Source organism: Myripristis murdjan, chromosome 24, assembly GCF_902150065.1.
Source record: "Myripristis murdjan chromosome 24, fMyrMur1.1, whole genome shotgun sequence".
Taxonomy (NCBI): Eukaryota; Metazoa; Chordata; class Actinopteri; order Holocentriformes; family Holocentridae; genus Myripristis; species Myripristis murdjan.
In genome coordinates this window covers 10,916,145-10,934,551 of record NC_044003.1, presented here as the reverse complement: position 1 = coordinate 10,934,551, position 18,407 = coordinate 10,916,145, and the positions used below count along the sequence as shown (strand labels likewise).

The window sequence follows — 18,407 nt, the reverse complement described above, 5'->3', positions numbered from 1 at the left end:
CAAACATTCTAGCGTTACAAAACAGATAGTAGAAAAACAGAAAATCATGCTAAGCAATTATTTTATCACAAATTTCCAGTCTTTAGATTTTTAATTTTAGATTAATATTAACCGTGTAATAAATTAACAAATATGTAGACATCAACACTAAGAAGTCACTGTCTGTGCATTCTCTTGAAGTCCCTCTACTTCACATACTGTGGTCCTGGTATGGTGTAGGCTAGGCAATCTGTGATTGAAATAAGGCTTTACTTCAAATAGGGCACTAACAGACAGCTGCTGAGCTGACCTCTGAGGATTATATGGATGGATTAGCAAAGATGTCTTAGGACTCTGATATGCAGCCTAATTCCAACTTGATGCTGGCTGGACGCAGAGGTAGAGGGCTGCTGGGATGCAGCTGTAGGGCAGAGGACTCCTTTGCTGATTTGTAGATGCTCAGCTTCAAGAACATGTTCTCTCCTTCGGCACCGTCCTGGTGGCCAGAGGTCTGGGCTTCCATCTCTTTTATTAGGCCAATAACATTGCCCTTGTCCAGCTTGGCCTCTGCAGCCATGGCCTCAAGCCGCTCTGCCGCTTCGCTCATGTCAAATCTCTCGATATCGGCGTTGACACGGTTCAGCTCCTCTGGTGAGGGTTTGTGGGAGGGTGAGGATTGGGAGAGAGGACAGAAACCTTGGAGGTGCACCTGGAGACTGCAGTAGTGAAGGTAGGCACGGGGGCAGCGAGGGCACCGATGAGGTCGTTCGCCAGTGTGGAGGCGTTTGTGAAGCTTGAGATGGACGAATTGAGTAAAGCGGGCCGGACACAGCTTGCACTGGTAGGGCCTCTCACCTGAGTGAAGCCGCTGGTGGGTCTTCAGGTTACTGGTGCTACTGAAACGCTTGTGGCACACCTGAATCAAGTCAGACACGAGGAATATATTAGACATAGTCTAGTCATTTAGACTTTTTCAGTCTCAGGTATAAAAATACATTTTTCCTGCACCTCGGAGTCAAATACAAACTGTAGGGGCAGTTGTTGCGTATTGACAGCAATAGCTATACCTTGCATTCATGTGGTTTCTCCCCCGTGTGAACCAAGTAGTGTTTCTGTAGGTGGGCCAGCTGGGTGAAATCTTTACTGCAGGTCTGACACCTGAATGGGCGCTCTCCACTGTGCACTCGCAGATGGACCTGAGGAATGCATGTCAGAGATGAGATCTTTAGAAATTAGCAGAACCTCTAAACGATGGTTGTTACCAAGTGCAGTTACTGATGGAGTAGTGACATGAGAAGGAACTAACCTTGAGGTTGGACAGCTGGCCAAAGATCTTTCCACAGATGTTGCACTCGTACCGGATTTTTCCATTCTGCCTGGTGAGAGGGTAGGACAAGGTCTTGTAGCCAATGGTCTGTCCTCCCCGTTTGGTCTTCCTTAGGTCCATTACGTCCTCAGTATTGCTCTGTGTGGCAGAGATGGGTTTGGAAGGGAGGCAGTCAGAGGAGGCAGCCATGCCTTCTGGTGGTGAGCCGCCCCTAGGGGCAAGAGAGGGCAAAGTCCCCCGGAGAGAAGTGGCCATAGATGAATCAGTGGATGTCGAAGGTGATGGGAAATCTTCACAGACACTGCTGGTGGGGGAGTGTTTGAAATCTCTGAGGTCGCCAGATGATGTGATGTTGGGGATCCTGAGGTAGTTTGTCCTTCTGGACATGAGGTCCTTGTTGCCTTTGTGCCCACTGGTTGGTGAAAGGATGAGGTCTTGTTTGGTATTGGTTAGTGCAGCCGTCAAGTCTTTGTGTCCACTGGCTGAAGCATGGAGGAAGTGTGCATAGCTATCAAAAGGTAGTAACTGAGATGAGAGTGTCATGTGAGGTTTTAGTCGATCACCGTAGAATGGGTATGAGTGAGGTAGAATGGTGCTGAGGCCAAGTGGGTAGTGAGGCAGTAGGTAGGGAGTGTGCCTCAGGCCAGGATGAACATGGTCCGGAAGTGAGGACTCCTGGTAAGGTTTGGCTGTGATAGGCCCTTGATTGTGCTTTAAGGTGAAGTGCAAATGGGAGGTGACAGGACTACTCACAGCTGGCCTTTTGGGAGCTGGAGGGCCACAGTACGGCACAGGTGCATAACTAGGGCCATGGATAGATTCTGAGTGGGGCTGAAGGGGGTAGACGACACGGGGACACAGGGGAAACATTGGGATGCTGGTTTGGGACAAAGGACTGTCCGGCCGTCTGGAGGAGCTTGCCAGTGATTTAGACGTCTCTTTCCGGAGGATTTCTGAGACGCTGTGTCCTCGTTTCCCTGTAGTCTTGTCCTGAGCTTGACTTTTCTCTGTGGGGCAGAAAAGGCATACAGGACATCAGGAGAATATGTAACCAAAAGTTAGACAGAGGCCTAAGTCTGATATCCCTTACCTAAAAGCCCTTTACCATATAGGGGTCTTGTGCTGGTATTTTAGTTAACCTGGTATTTTAGTCCCATGTTCAAAAACTTGCAACAACCCTGAATAATTATCAGCTTCAGCTCCAATCGGCAGAGGTGTAAATGGATCACCTGCTAATGTGCAACCTGCGTATGCACAGTGATTCAGGAAATGCTTCACATTCTAGCCAGGCAACCCTAACCTCGGTGTGTCTTTATCATATGTAACATGACAAATTACCAATAAATCACCATGTTTTGGACTGGACTCTGACGGGGGTAAAACTTGCTCATTGTGAAAGTGTTATATTATTGTAGGGCTCTTCCAAATATCCAACTATCTTTATAGCTTTCAAACTTTGATGCATTTATAGATTTACATCATGATCATCTGGATAACACCTTCCCGAACAGTCGTATCAGTCTGCGATCATACATTCATCAGTTTCTTGTTGACATCTCAGCCTGCCGCTTTCGTCATAAAGAAAACGACTCCAGTCCAACCTGTTGCTGTGTGCTTTGATGAAAAAGACGCCAAGTGTGGTTTTGTCAGATAGGTGTGTGTGTGTGTACTTAAGCTTACATGTCTGCGCGCTTGTGTCTGTGTGTGTGTGTCTGTTAAGATTGTCTGCAGTCTCCCAGACCTGCCTGGGCACTCTATGAAAGCAGATACCAGAAGTGAAACAATGGGGGTCTGATCACGAGACAGATAGCATGTAGGAGAGGAGTGAGTGGTTACAGTATGTTTATTGCATTAGAGGACCAGGATCAGCACATCAAGTACAATTGTAAATGACTGTTTACCGCAAGCGTATGCAAAATGGGAAGCTTACTTCTTTCTTTCTTTATCTACACTGTGAACTGTAGATTCACCAGCCTGTTTTATCATTCCGCCACACAGACATTTAATTGGTGGTTAATTTTCCATTGTGGTTGTATGCACAGGTCGGGTTAATTAAATGTAAAAATCTATATTTTATCCTATTGTTCCATTGTACACCTACAAAGTCAGGGAGAAAGATGCCGGTTAACTGACTCACTCCTGATCAGACAAAAGATGAGAGCAGAGAAGAACAAAATACAGGAGTGCACGCACACACGTATTTCACCTACAGTTGGACTCAGGAACAGCCGCACAGCCACTTCACTCATAAACACATAGCTGCCCGTATCTGCTGTTGTGCCCCCTCATGCGCTGCCCTTCCCCCTTCTTCTGAGAGGCAAGCTCTCGGCAAACAAACAGCCCACAGTGAGATATCAATCTGTCAGCGGGACGCCTTGTCAGGAAGTTCAAGTAGTCACTGGAGTGCTTCCTACCTCTCTTCCGTCTTTAAGAGCCAAATAAATAAAGGGAGTCGTGCCAAAATAGTGTCAACACCTCAGGCAACCCCCCCTCCCCCAAACTCCTCTGTGTGTGAGTATGGATGTGTGTGATGAGTATTTTAGCACGCAGATAAATTCATGTCTCACTGCCAGCACTCTTGGTGTGCGCGAATGAAAGCCTGCTGCTGTGTGTGTGAGGGGGACCTGCCAGCTGTGGGGGGAAAAAAGGGGGAAAAAGGGAAACTGAAACATTACCTAAAGCCCTGAAATTGGTCTCACCTTACATAGGGACTATGGCTACACCTGGAGATAGCCCCTCTCTCCTTTCAGGGCCCTCCTCTCTCCCTTTGTGTCCACCCTTAACAAAGGGATGTGGGTGTGACTATATAACTTGTTAAACACCCACACAAAGAGTGTGTCAGTCGGTCAGCGCTTTGAGTAAGAGCTTTATTCCTCAAATAACAACACACATTAGATCTGTCCCACAGCTTTGGCAGGGGAATGGTTGCTGTTGCCTCGGGTGTCCAAAAACACCCTATGACTGTGCCATGCTAAATAGGTACTCCGGCTTACTCATGCTCTCGGTGACCAGTTGTCTCAGTGGTGGGTAGTTGCATCGCCGAGCGAATTCGGGGCAGTACCACACCAGAAGCTCCTGGCCCGGCTGAAGGGGTCGGATGGTGTAGAAGTAGATTTCCAGGCCGCTCTGGCATGCAACGAGGTTCTGCTGCTCTGCACTACACGCCGGGTTCACATAGCGCATCCAGTTGCTCCGCTCCTCGTTCAAACCATCCAGGATGTGGTGTAAGTGGCCCCCTGAAAAGACCTGCAGGGTGAGAAAAACAGAGAGACAGCGAGAAGAAAAAGAAATTCAGATGACTGCATATCGATGTCATATCCTCCTCTCAATTTGAAGCCGTGGTGTCATAGGTTTCCATAAGCTTTTATGGTAAATCTGCACTTTCAAGTGAGGTATTTGGTGATGCGGCGTTGCATCTAGTGTCTCCGTCTGTCTGTCATCTCTGTCTTTTAGGCGCACAGCTCATCTAGGATTACAATAGTACCACTACGCAAGAATTTCACCTTATGACTGTTCATAGTATCGCCTATACTATTCTCGCCCACGAACACTCTCACCCATTGTCCTCAGAGAGTAATGAATCATTGCTGTGCATCAGAATGAATGTAAAACGTCTTTAAACCTAAGAATGATATCAAATATTCAGCTAAATTAATTGCAGAGTTGCTTTTGTTTATCATGGAAGAGATTTTTGCTTCCGCTCTGTTGTTTTCTACAAAGTTTGTTTGTAATCTGCTCCTGGAGGCGATGTCACTGCTTGAGTCACGGCTGTAATGTTAACAGATTGTCTGTGTTATGACTATTGCCCGCTTGTGTTGGAGTTTCATTATTTCAAGGTTGCTGAGTCTTAACTCTAGAATTACACAGGCATGTGTAATAGTTTTTTGAGGCCGGTGTCCTGATGCGGCTTATTTGCAGCCTAATGTAAAGGCTTTCAGACTCAAAGCCACTTCCTCGCTTAGTCAGTGTGAGAGTTTGAGAATCAGGAGCGTGTACATGTGGATGGTGTGTTTACTGGCAGTGACACCGTGGCACTGCCGAGAGAAGCGGAGAGAGAGGAGAACCGCTGCGTCACCGAAACCAAACAGCTGTGTGTGACTTCAGACAGCCATATCTACAGCCAGCAAACGTACACACACGCACGCACACACACACACCTATATGCACACATATCTAACTCCACATAACGCATTAGCAGTTAGAGTTGCCCAAGCATTCACAGACGCAGTCATAGTTTCACAGGATGTCAAATGCAAGCCACAAATGTCAACTCGTGCCAGACCGCAGCCAGACCAGCCTCTCCTGAGAGAGATGCAGGATGTGACCAGCTTTGAAACACACATATTCAAAGTTAACATATAGTACACGTAGGCAAAAATCCAGAGACACACATGCATCTCGCTTACCCTCCAAAAATACTTCCGATTGGCATCTTTCAACAGTGTTTCATTGGTGTAGCTTTCGCCAACCAGAGGGCCAAAGCGCGTCCCCATAGGAATCAGCTCCTTACTGGTCACGCCGAGCACCTGTTCAACAAAAAGGACAACGCATCGTCAAAAAATAGACTCATTTCTCAACGTAAGAACTTGAGGATGTCCTCCGAGTAAGAAAGCAAAGATTGAGGAGAGTGATGAGATTTTAGCAAGAACAGTCTTGCGTATCTGATGGTCAGATCCCCTATCTGCTGGTTCTCTTGTGACTAACCAGACAGATCAGGTCAGCCTGCTGAGAAACTGTTTCCCAAGAATTACAGTCTCAAGGAAAGGAAGTGAGCAATCAGATGGGTTACTTCATCTATATAGTTCACGTAGACTATATACCACAAAAAAAAAAAAAAAAAATCTGTAAATGAGAATTTGCAAGGCTGTGACAGAAGAATATTGTCTTTCCTTCACATGGTGAATATTTCATAACCCAATCGCACAAGTTATCTTTAGTTCCTCTGCCATATTAAAAATTTAACCACTACTCTTGTTCTGCTACCTCCAGGTGTGAAACTCACCTCCCGTCTCAAGCCTCGAGGGTGGGGAAGAGAGGATAGGGTGTCATGGGCACACCCCAGCCAGTCAACGGCACCTTAAGCTCCGTTTTAAAATCCCCTAAAGCAATGGTAATGTATTCTTTCTTTCATCTCAGTCAATATGGGCATGGTGGAGTCCGATCTTCCCTTAGTTTATGCTTACAATTTATCTTAAGTTGAAAGTGGGCACCTCTGCCTGCTTTCATTGGCTTTGTCTAGCATTTTTGGTCTTTGTGTGCCACGGTGTTCCCTTTGTATGTTGCGTCCCGTGTCTTTGGTGTCATCCAGACCCCAGACAGACCTTAATAGAAGGTCAAAGCAGTGGCACAGGTATTTAGCTTGGAGACACCTGGGCTACCTCCTCTGATCTCACCTGACTATGATCTCTCATCTACCCTAATCCTCTATTGTGTATTTGAACAGGAAACCCCGTGCGTCCTCACAAACAGTTCACCAAGTTAATCTTTTCTTATGCATTTGAAGATCAGCTTTGATGCCCGCGCTATCTGCGATCTCGGCACCCTGGCCCTCCTTGTTAAACATCAACCATCTACCACTTTCATGTAAATAACTGTGGCTGACGCAGACTTATCCTGAGGATTATTTACGGTACTTCTCCATAAGGTGGGTCCCACTGCCTGTGTTTTTACGGTGTAATTGCGTGCTGGAACAATGGGTTGGGAATCTGAGGTAGCTACTAATCATAGAGACCTCAGGGTGTGTGGCTGAGGGGGTTGGCTATTGTCTCTGTCTTTGTCCAAAGACACTGGAGAGAGGAAAAGCTGAAATTAGACAACAACATGTCAAGTACTTCCCTCTTGAGGATGGATGAGCAGATGGAAGGATGTTAGCGTGACGCAAGAACTCAGCTGTTATACAAAACATAAACACATACAGCAGAGACAGCCACTTAAAGTGATAAAGAAATTCTCATTGGTTATTTTTCTCATTTCTCTGATGCATTTCTCTGATTTAATGGAACAAGCTTTTTCAACAGGAAATACATTTGTCTTTCTCTGCCAGAACTCAAAAAAAAAAAAAAATCTCCATCTTAACATCCTATATTCAGTCTTAAAATCTTATTTTTCTCAAAACAAGTGAAAAAAAAATATGCCAGTGGAATGAGATAATCCCAGTTGTTTCCAATGCAGTGTCAGTTATTTAAGGATCAGGAACAAATATGTTGAAACATGGCAGATTAAGGCAGATCGGCCGACTAGTATAAAGAAAATGACACTTGATTCAATAGAATTATGGAACCAAGTTGATTAACATTATTATCTCATCTTATTATTTTCACATGTTTTTAAGAAAAAACAAATTTTTGACATTGAGTGACATGTGTCTATAACCAAATGAAATTCAAAAAGTCAAAGCATCTTTTTAAGCATCAAACCCAGAGCCAAAGCATGACAGTAAGGACATAAGCATCACTAAAACAGCGTGCGGCCAACGTGCTGCATACCTCTGCTGTGTCGGGGCAGCGTTTCAGCGCCAGGTTTCTGGGTAACGACCTCACGGCTCGTGTCTTGCCGGGGCTTTCGGAGTCTTCGTCCGGAGATTGGTCCTTCACGATGTAAGTGCACTTCTCCTCGAACTCAGCCTCACTCCACGACGTCATGTCTACATCCTGTGTGTCTGGCATCACTGCGGTGATGACCCCTGAGCTTTGCAGTGACCCCTCTGAGGTTAACATGGCTGTGCTGGGCTGAGAGGAAGAGGCCTACAGGAGAGACAGATACACCAGTGTTGGAAAATGGGAATATATATATTACCTCATTGTCATCATTCCATTGATAAAAAATATAGGTTACCTGACAATCCTTTAAAATCCACCTCAATTTGTTTTAACTTCATGCGATCAATCATTTTGCAAGAAAGGTGTCTCTTTTTAGGAATGACAGATATCTCATTTTAGAACCAGGCTCATTGTTCCCCTTTAGTCTACCGCCATCTTCCTCTTTTTTTTTCTCTGTATTTAATGCCTATTTACATCATCCTTTTCTCTTGCCGTTCAAGGAAAACCACAGCAAGCATCAGCTGAGGGATTAGGGGAAATCCAGTTTTAAATGGAGCTAAAATTAGGTTCCTGAGAGTGAGGTGTGACACAGTGGAGGTAGTGGCAAGGTGGGGATGATGAAGAGGAAGAGTGTGTTTGTGTGTTCGTGTGTGGTGGGGGAATATCTAACTTTCCCATAAACCACTACTACCGGACAAACAAACTTCAAAGTGGAACCTTCATACTTGCCATCACCCCCTCTGTCCCAAACATCCTGTGACTATCCAAATCGCGACCCCTGTGCTATAAGGGAGGTTCCTGTCCACGTCAGCCCCGGAGAGGGACCACTTTCACAAGGAAACCAGTGCTCCCAGTGAATCGAGCAGACTTCCTCCGAGCTGACTGGGACCTGGCTCTCGGCCCAGGCCACACTCATTCTTTCTCTCCCTTTCTTGCTGTCTCTCGCTCCCTTTTCACCCGCCCAGTCCCCCCTTCTCAGAAAGATTGTTGTCTTTCAAAGGCAGCTGGCGGATAAGTCAGCCCCGACAAAGGCAAAGTGCACGGACTGATGTGATGATGATCAGCGCTGAACCCGAGTGGGAAAGAAGAAAGGGCTGCTTGTGATTAAAATACAATGGTTAGAAATATCCTCTCAGATGCGGTAATGTCACCAACACCTTTTTCCCTTTTCTGCTACGTCTCATTAACTTTGAGCTGATGACTAATAGATAAGAGCTTTGGCAGGTAAGAGTAAAGCTCATGTGACTTGGGTTATCTCCTCTTGTCTCATCAGCATCAGATCAAACCAAAACCAAAGACTCATAGGAAAAAAATGCATGGCATAAAAGTCCCAAATACTATCAGCACAAAGCTGTAATGGGATTTTCTCACAAACAATCCTCGCTTGGGGAACAAATTTTCACCACATTTCTCTTACTTAGATTTTTACTCTCTTGTTGATGACATTTCTCCCATCAAAGACTTTAAAACTCCCAAGCCAACACAAAATAAATAAATCAGAAACCGCCTCAAAGTGATACAATAACTTGGCATTTATATGCAATAGTGGCACATATTCTGCAACAGCACAATATGACACTCTGTTTGAACTTGTTCTCAAAAAGACTGAAATGCAAATACAAGGCGCATAGAGATTAGACTGATAGGTGACATTTCGCCGTGCTTTTCTCTGAAGTATGTCACCACAGCTGACTCGGAATGACTGTCACAAGTGTGACAGCTCACTCCGAAACCATCAAACCCAGTGACACAGCAGAAAATATATTCTGAAAATCGAGACATGAGTCAAAGACGCACAGCTGTGCCTCGCGGTTTTAAACATGCAACAAACTGATTTTAGAAAGCACTCTTCACCTCTCTCTTTGACAGCGTTAGGTTTCGTGGGACCGTGTGAGAATGCAAAAATGACCAATTAAATAAAACTGTTCCTGCTCCCATACATAAATCCATAAATTAGGAATGATAAGCACATTCTCGATCCCAACTTAAGCCCCAAAAAGGTGAGAGTGATATTGCAGGACTTACTGTGAAGCCTTGAGAAGAACCACACATAAGGCAGGGTGTTAATGCCTTTCTTCAAAGCTTGAGAGTTTTTTGTACGAGCAACCGGTGGCAGCTCCACTTCTTCTGTCCCCACTCTCTTCCTCTCTTTCTCTTTCTCTTTCTGTCTCAGTCAGCCTCAGTATTTCATGTACCTGTGTGTGACGGACTGAACAGTGGAGCGCGCGCCTCGTTCTTTTGCTCACATGGGAGGTGTGTGAGAGAGAGATAGAAAGAGAGAGAGAGATACATTGCCTTTTCTCTCTTGCCTCCTCCTCCTCCTCCTCCTCTTCTCTGCCCCATGACTCCTCCTTGGAGAGGGTGTGTGTGTGCGTGTGTGTGTGTGTGTGTTTGTGTGTGTGTGTGTGTGTGTGTGTGTGGGAGGGAGGAGGGATGGGAGGGGTGGAGGGGGGGTGTTGTTAGTGAGCTGTCCATTGCTCATTCACTCTCTTGCCCCGGGGCGTGAGGCAGATAAGAACAACAACAGAGCTTTCTCCAGGAGGCGCGCTGGCTGTCACACAGCTATGTCCGGATCAGACAAATACATCTCCGTTTTCTGACAGTCCCCTCCTCCTCACCTGGGAGAGAAGGCATACCTGTGTTGTGTTCGGAAGTCAAGGACAGAGGAAGTGAGAGGGGAGACGGTGTGATTTTTTTTGTGTTAATTGTGTAAAGTCAATTTAAAGCAAAAGCAAACATTTAAAGCAGAAGAGGATTTTTCTCCCCCCTCAGGAAAAAAAAAATCAGTTCAGTTCATTTCAATTCTGCTCAGTCCAATTCAGTTCAGTCCAATTTATCATGTCATATGCAAAATTTTGTTTGCTTGTCACGTTCAAACACATTACTAACCCATGTAAACACACACCTAGGAAGTATGAAATATAATAATTAATGATTAACATTTCAGCCTAATCAGCCATAGAAACCCGTGTATGCTAATGAGAGCTGAGGTGTGACTTTTGAAGCTTTTACGTTGTATTTTTTTGAATAATATCGATTAGAAGGCAGAGCTGGCTAAATGGATACATTACAGTAATGCTTATGATTTTAATAATTAGTTGAAATGAAATGAAATGTCATTTGCCAGTGCTGGCACGTTCTGCAGATGAATTAGATGGCGACTTTAAAATGCCTTAAACACAGTGAGTAAAATGACACTGTGAATATGAGGAAATTTAATAGCCCACTCTTCGTCACAACAACAGCTGCAAACTGAAATATTGACACTGTATATATATATATATATATATATATATATGAGTGTTGGCTGTTTGACTGATTGCTGCAGACACCTTTTTCCACTCCGGAAACCTCCTGTGTGGATTCTCTCATTCTTTAAATTATTTTTTTTTAATGCAAATTGTATAGGCTGTATTGGATTTGTGGCAGATTATGTTTATGTTTATTATACTTATGTGTACACGTATGTTGTGTGTGAACTCAAAATCTCTAGAGACTAATAAAGCCGACCTAACCTAACCTAAGTGTCATCAAGCAGAGATGACAGCAAGTATAGGCACATTAAAAACAGCGTTGTTTCCATTTGAATATCTTGTTATTCCACCAAGACAAACAGTACATTCCGGTTGTTATACCTATTTTACGCACACACCGGGAGAGTAGTGTTTTGTTAATGTCATGGAAAAAATACAGGGAGGGAGGAAAAAAAAAAATTAAGAGCAGCTGGGTTATGATTCTCCAAGTTTTATGTTCTGATTCTCCCGTCCTTTATCTCTCTCCTCCTTTCATCTCCATAGATGTTTTTGAAGGCTGAACTTCAGGTTAAATGATGCAGCGTGGCCCTTTGTTCTGAAATAATCTGTTTGCCAGGCTTTGGGCCTAAAAATAATTCTTTATTGTGCTTGTAAAGCTGCTGCGGGAGCCTGAAAAATTAGTCAATCTCTTGAAACTAAAATGCATGAAAAAGCACGGCGGAGCAAAATGTCGAGCTGTGCCAGTTGGCGGAAACTCCTCTGTTTATGCCTCAGTTTACCCAGCCAGGTGTTATAATGTGATTGTTATATTGTTAACTAGCTCAAATTTGATATATCAGTGTATGTAAATTTACTTTTGGATGTAGGTAATGTTAACATCTAGATCTTGGCTTGGGATAAATTACACAGCTGCTGGACATAAAGCCGTCATTTTGAGACCAATTACAAGAAAAACTAAGCAAATCACCAGTCTGCATTATGTAAACTGTGTGTTTGTTTTTAAATATAGTTAAATCTTTATCTTGTACAAGCTCAAATGGCACATGTTTGCTGTGGGATTTTTTTTTTTTAATGCACAACCCATTTACTTCAATATAGTACCACAAAGTTTGGCACTGCTGCAAATTTCGAATGCTGTCGCTCTGACAAAATGTCCTTTCCTCTTTTTTTTTTTTTTTTTTTTTTTTTTTTGCATGCATGCATTCTTTGAGCTGTGATAGGTTGAAGTGAATAAAATGGTAAATGAATGGGATCGTCCTGAATGTGTTCTGTGGCCTCGCTGGCCCGGTCCTTGAGATCTTGTGTTTTCTTTGAGAGGACTTTACCCAGAGTGCAGCTGTCCCTCTGTGCGGCTCGGTGGGGGTGATATCCACACCGTGCGGATAATGCTGTTGTGCAGCAAGTTTATGGGCAGCCCAGCAGCTTTCACCCCCGACGCGCTTGGCTCTTGTTCTTTTCTCCAAAGGCAACATTCGCGTTGGCAGACTGCCAGCCTGCGACAGAACAGTCTGAATTTGCAGACTTATCCTCCACACGCTTGACACGCGACAAACTGCGAACAACAGGCTCAGTGATTTGTGTGTGTATGTGTGCGTGCCTGAGAGTTCATTTCACTTCACAGAGGTGCATGTGACACACGCTAGTTTTGCTCCCTTTCTCCACTTTGCAGGAAGTTCATCTTACTTGGGATGTTTCTCATAGTCTCTCTCTCTCTCTCTCTCTCTGGTGTGTTTTGTGTTTTTATGCCCAGTCCCTCTTTTCCTGCTCCACTCACCACACCTGACCAAGCTACTAATTATGCCTGCTGACATGAGCCGCCGTGTAATTTAAAGTCCACTTCTCTCTGTCTCTCTTTCGCTCTCTCACTGTTTCTCTCTCTCTCTCTCTTTGCCCTCAGACATCTCATTCATCACCTTCTATTCAGTCCTCCTCTCCTCCTCCTCTTCCTCCTTTCAAATCCCTTCTCACCTGAGCCTGCACTTCACAGAATGATATCTATTACGCATTCGCACTGAATCAGTAATTCATTCAATCCAATTCTATGGGAAAAATGAGCTTTTCAGGCATGAAGAGGTATCTGAACTGATTGTCAGAGCTCTGGATGTGTGTATATATGTACGAGTGTGCGCGTGTGTGTGCGCCTGTGCATCTGCCTGCAGTGTGTGCATGCATGCGGTTGGCTGGCTCGGCCTCCACGGTGGCATTTTTCACAATATTCTCAAACTGCCGAGGTAATGAAAGGGCTTATGGAGAAATTTCTGTCAAAAAAGAAGTGGAAATGTCATTTACCTGTCATTTGTCACGCAGGCAGAACAAGCTCGCTGAGTGACAGTGACAGCGACATTGATTTATTCTGAAGTTCCATGTGTGTTTGTATTAGACAGTATGTGCCAGAGAGTGACAGGAGAAATGGGCACCATGCTACAAAGTTTATGTACACGGCACGCCCTCATGCCTCAAACACACCGACACCATCATGGTGTTGTGTCTGAGCACCTCTTTTCAACACTAGTCTCATTTCTGAAATATGCAATGATAGCGATTTTATCATGTTTATATCAGCATTCCTTCTAAAATTCACATACTGGAAGAATCCAACAGAACAGGTTGTCACTAGTTGTAATGGTGTATTTTGATATACAATGTACAATCAGAATGACCTAAAATTACAATAAAATCTAGTGCACATAATCTGATTCTACACAATAAAAAGACAATAATGACAAACTATCAGTGAAAATGAAATGCACTTCCTGTGCAACACATGGGTTTGCCTCATTTGCAATGAAGCTTCCTTGTTTGGGCATGGCCCTTCGGGATTTTCTTATTACAGTGAGACGCATGGGACAAACCCCAGTCAGGTTGCTTGATTTGGTGAAATTGTGAGGAAACAACGCAGGGTTCACTGGGTCACTGTGGGTATCCCATTAGAGGTGAGCCAAAAATCTTCACATACGGTTATGTCACTCAAACAGGAGTTATTAATTGAAGTTTATTAAATGCTTTCTATTCTGCCCTGCACCGAAAGTACTGAGCCCTAATTTTGGTGCATTATTATACCGTATATGATTGTGCAATGACAATCTATCTAGAAGATCTATCTATCTATCTATCTATCTATCTATCTGTCTATCTAATTGAAGTTTATTAAATGTGAATACATGAGCGCTGTACTAGTATGTTTTCATTTAAATTTGTCAGTAGGACATTGAGTTACATGTCTCGTTCACTGCCTGAAAAATTTTTTTTTTTCCTTGCAAAATAGCCGTAAGGCAGCTCCAACACGTTGTCCATAGGTGTTTACTGTCCCTTACAGTCACGATGACTGCCTGACATCACTTTCTCCACGAGAACTGGCGACAACACACAGTCTGAAATTCTGCGTTAGTCAAGTAACCCTTCGGACAAAATAGGCTCCTAATAAAGAACGTTCCTAACTATAGCCCAAGATGCAAAGAATGAAACGTCCTTGATGTTGTTGGTGTGTTCAGGTCGCCAGCTCACTGAGGCGCCTCAACGCCCAGCAAAACAATAATTTTTAAGGAAGGGATATTTCCGTTTTTTATAGGGGGCTACCTGGGAAAGTAAACTGTACAGTATCTCAGCAGCACATGCCCACACCATACAGAATACAGAGGCCTGCTGGTATACAGACTAAAGTAAAGGCGCCTCTGGGGCCTCTGTAAATGGTCTTGGTAGCTTTCGCCCTGTAATTTCCATGGTTGAGTCTGTACCTGCCTAGGGACATTTCTCGCAGTGGGACGAGAGACGTCGCCTCCCTGCCTGTCACCTCCCCCGCTGTCGCCTCCCCCATGGATGAGGACAATGATGATTGCCAGGGTTGGTCGAGACCGAGTCCCTTTTACAGCCCATTACAGGTGAAATGTTTGACATATCCTCCACCTCTGCCTTTCTAAAAGTTTTATGGCTGACTTGAGGAGAAATATTTCACATTCTACCACATTCTATCTCGTCGCCGTGGCCCCCCGCCTCCCACGCAATTTCTCTGTGCCACACTGTGTACTTATCAGTCTGTCTGCCTCCCCATCCATTTCATCTTAGCTAAAGTGATTTCTGTGTCCATGTAGTACTCCGTGCTACATTCATCCTGTGGTTGGGAAATTACTCTTACCCACATACATACAGTACACACACACACACACACACACACACACACATCTTTCCAGGTCTTTAGACATGATATACTGATGTGACAGGAGCATTACTTATGATGTCATTAACAAATGTGGCATAAATAAAGGAAAGAAGTGATGTAACTCGTCTTTCTCCACCTTTTTTCCTCCTAATTTCCATTTCATCTGGTATGAATGCCAACACACACACACACACACACACACACCTCACTGCCCACCTCCCCTCCCTCACCCCTCGCCCGACTGGTGGCTGATCTCCTGTTGACGGGCCAGTGGTTATTAGCGTGATTTCAAGGCTAAGAGGAATGCCAAAGCACTTCACAGCAGATGTCTTTTAAAACCCTGAAGAAAACCACCCACCGAGAAGAGAGGAAAAACGCTGCCACCGGGTTTGACTGACCCAGAATATTGATGCCTGCTTCTTACGAATGATAGGCCATGTCCAACGCTGACCGACAAAGCACGCCTGCATACACACACACACACACACACACACCCACATGCAAACACCTGTTTTTACGGATGAAGTAAATGAGAGCTTTCATTTGTTTTGTTTTCACCTGCACGTCTTACCAGGGGCCCGAAAAGAGGGAGTGTGTCTTTGAGAGTCCACAGTAATACCAGTAATAGTGCAAATGAGTGATTTATGTATTTTGGTTGTATTTTACATTTAATATATACTGTAGAATTGACACTTTTTGGAGTTTGGTTGTCTGAAAGTTTAAAATCAGGGAGTCGCCTTTTTTGATTGATACTTCTGATTGGCAGAGAGCTCAGGCTTGAATCTCGTGCAGCGTTTCCTCTAATCAGTGGTGTGCACAGATTCTGAAAAGGGTTAGGGACAAATTTCTCCTATAAGGCAACTCCTGGGCTGTCCTGGGACAAAATTGGCTAAAGTGTCAAACATGCAACCCCAGCATCTTGGGTTTGAGTCCAGTTTGGAAATGCTGTCCCTGGTCCCTGTCTCTGTCTCGTGTGCTCAAACTCTGAGATGTAGATCAGTTGAACCAGCAGCTGCCGATTTGCTAATCCGGTCCTGCTTCACAGCATTAAATTAAATCATCATCTATACAAAGATAAAGATGGATTTAAAAAAAGAAAGAAAACATTATTGGAATAAACTCACAATAATCACATTAATTATTATTGGAGTGAAATATTTTCAACTGTACAATAAGACAACAGTATAATACTACACTATCATTGTGTGATAAGTCAAAGGAACAGTTTGCCATAAAAAAAAAGACACTTTCCCATGTACCTCTATTGCAATTTGTCTGCCCAGACTGTTTCTGTGAGATTTGGTGAGGTTTCCAGTCGGCACTGATCTTCCCTGGTTCCCTTCATCCCAATACAATGGAGCTGGATGGGTCTTTGTTTGTGTAGCTTACTTTGTCAAAAGCTTAACCTGTGAAAAACTCAGAGCAGCAACAGCTCTTTCCAAAAATAATGACAAGGATACCCGGCATAATCCTCAGCCCCCGGGGGCAAAGAGTTTCACTGGGAACTGCTGTATTTCTTGCTGAAGAATCTATCCACCTCTAATTTGTACACACTGGAGGGCAGAGAGATACAGTTTGCAGTTTAACTCCACAAAAAAAGAAGAAAAAAAAAACCCACTTTCACTTCCATTGTATTGGGGTGCTAGGAGAGCAAAATGGAAACCTCACCAAATCACGCAGGAGCTATCTAGGTGCACCAAAGGTAAGTGGGGAAAAATGTTTATTTGCATTTTACGTGAACATTTCCTTTAAGCCCTTCTGTCAGGAGCACTGGGATGAACTTCTTACTTGACCTTTCACTGGATGTAAAACACCCTCTCCTCCCTGATGAAGTGACCTGAGTGCTTCATATGATGCGTGGCGTGGCTCTCACAGCGATGCAGAGAGCGCATAGTGAAGGGTTTGGCTGATGAAACCAGAAACCCTGGAGCACTTTGAGGATGACCATCTCTACCGATTCCCTGAGGAAGCAGGAACTCGGCTACTTATCCCATCCTCTCCATCAGGGTCCTGATTGCCTCATCAGCCAATGTGATGAGCCGAGAATGTCTGTGGGGTTATTTTTATGAATTAATTTGTGTTTGAAAGCAATTCACCACCACATCATCCTGATTGTCCAGTACATCTCACTCTTTATAGTATGTTTAACAGTATGTTTAAAAGGATCAGTGCTCACACACACGTAGACAAATGCGTGTATATGCCACACACATCCTCATGAGCTTACTGTTAAACCATGATTGCTAATAGGAACTGCCATCCTGCTGTGAGAAGTCAAGCTGCTGCCGTTGACCCTTGATTTCATCATGCGGAGTGAAAACATCCTTCCCGGGTATTGAGGTGTTTCCCTTTCCCCACGCTCGCTTTCTTTTCTGCCGGGCCTGTTTATCAGCCATTGTCAAAGGCTCACTGATCCTCTGACAGCCATCTGATGTAGCATTTCCTGCTTGTCTGCTGTTGATGCTCTTTCCTTTCACCAGCACGAGCTTCCCTGTTTACTGTAACCGGTTGTTTCATTTGATTCATCATTTTTATTGCCAAACCAATACAACAGGTTACAGTTAAACCACTTACTATTATAATAATTCTCACTTACTTATGATGCTAATAGTAATAGTAAATGTCGTAGCTGTGATAACAACTGTAACCACAACAACAGCAATAGTAATGATGATGATGATGATGATGATATAAAATCATAGAAGATAAAATTGCATAGCATACATCACTGTAGTAGCATAAATCCACAGTTCAGTTATTCAGGTTTTCCACCCAAGACTATCAAACCTTATAAGGTATTCGGGTCTGTGGGACCTGTTTTCACAAACAACAAACATATGTATTATTATATTACTTGCAATTGGGATGAAGTTAAAATCTGCTGAGTATTTTAACAAAAAAAGGTTTGATTATGTTGAATTAAAAGCCCCAATTTGCAATGGGTCCACCAGATCCAGCAGGACTCCCTGTGTAACAAAAAAAACGAATACCATATAAGGGTTAATTGACATTGTGTAAGAATAAGGGAGTGAGCACTCATTTAAAAAAAAAAAAAAAAAACTCTTTTAATCGTGTATTTAGTCCTAATCATTCTTAAAACACATGAATCTGTCACTTACAGGTGAGATAATTTTGCTGGTTTCCAGTTTTGC

General features: G+C 43.8%; 1 protein-coding gene across 1 annotated transcript; it reads right to left on the bottom strand.

The window, feature by feature from the left end:
• On the bottom strand, nt 1-10,089 carry prdm1c (PR domain containing 1c, with ZNF domain). The gene is made up of 7 exons (XM_030047950.1): nt 9,871-10,089; nt 7,792-8,049; nt 5,713-5,832; nt 4,300-4,552; nt 1,286-2,313; nt 1,047-1,175; nt 1-895 (listed from the first exon to the last, which is right to left on the bottom strand). Exons 1-7 carry the CDS (start codon nt 9,895-9,897, stop codon nt 326-328), a joined length of 2,385 nt encoding a protein of 794 aa, XP_029903810.1. The 5' UTR covers nt 9,898-10,089; the 3' UTR covers nt 1-325.
• Nucleotides 10,090-18,407: the final 8,318 nt, after the last annotated feature.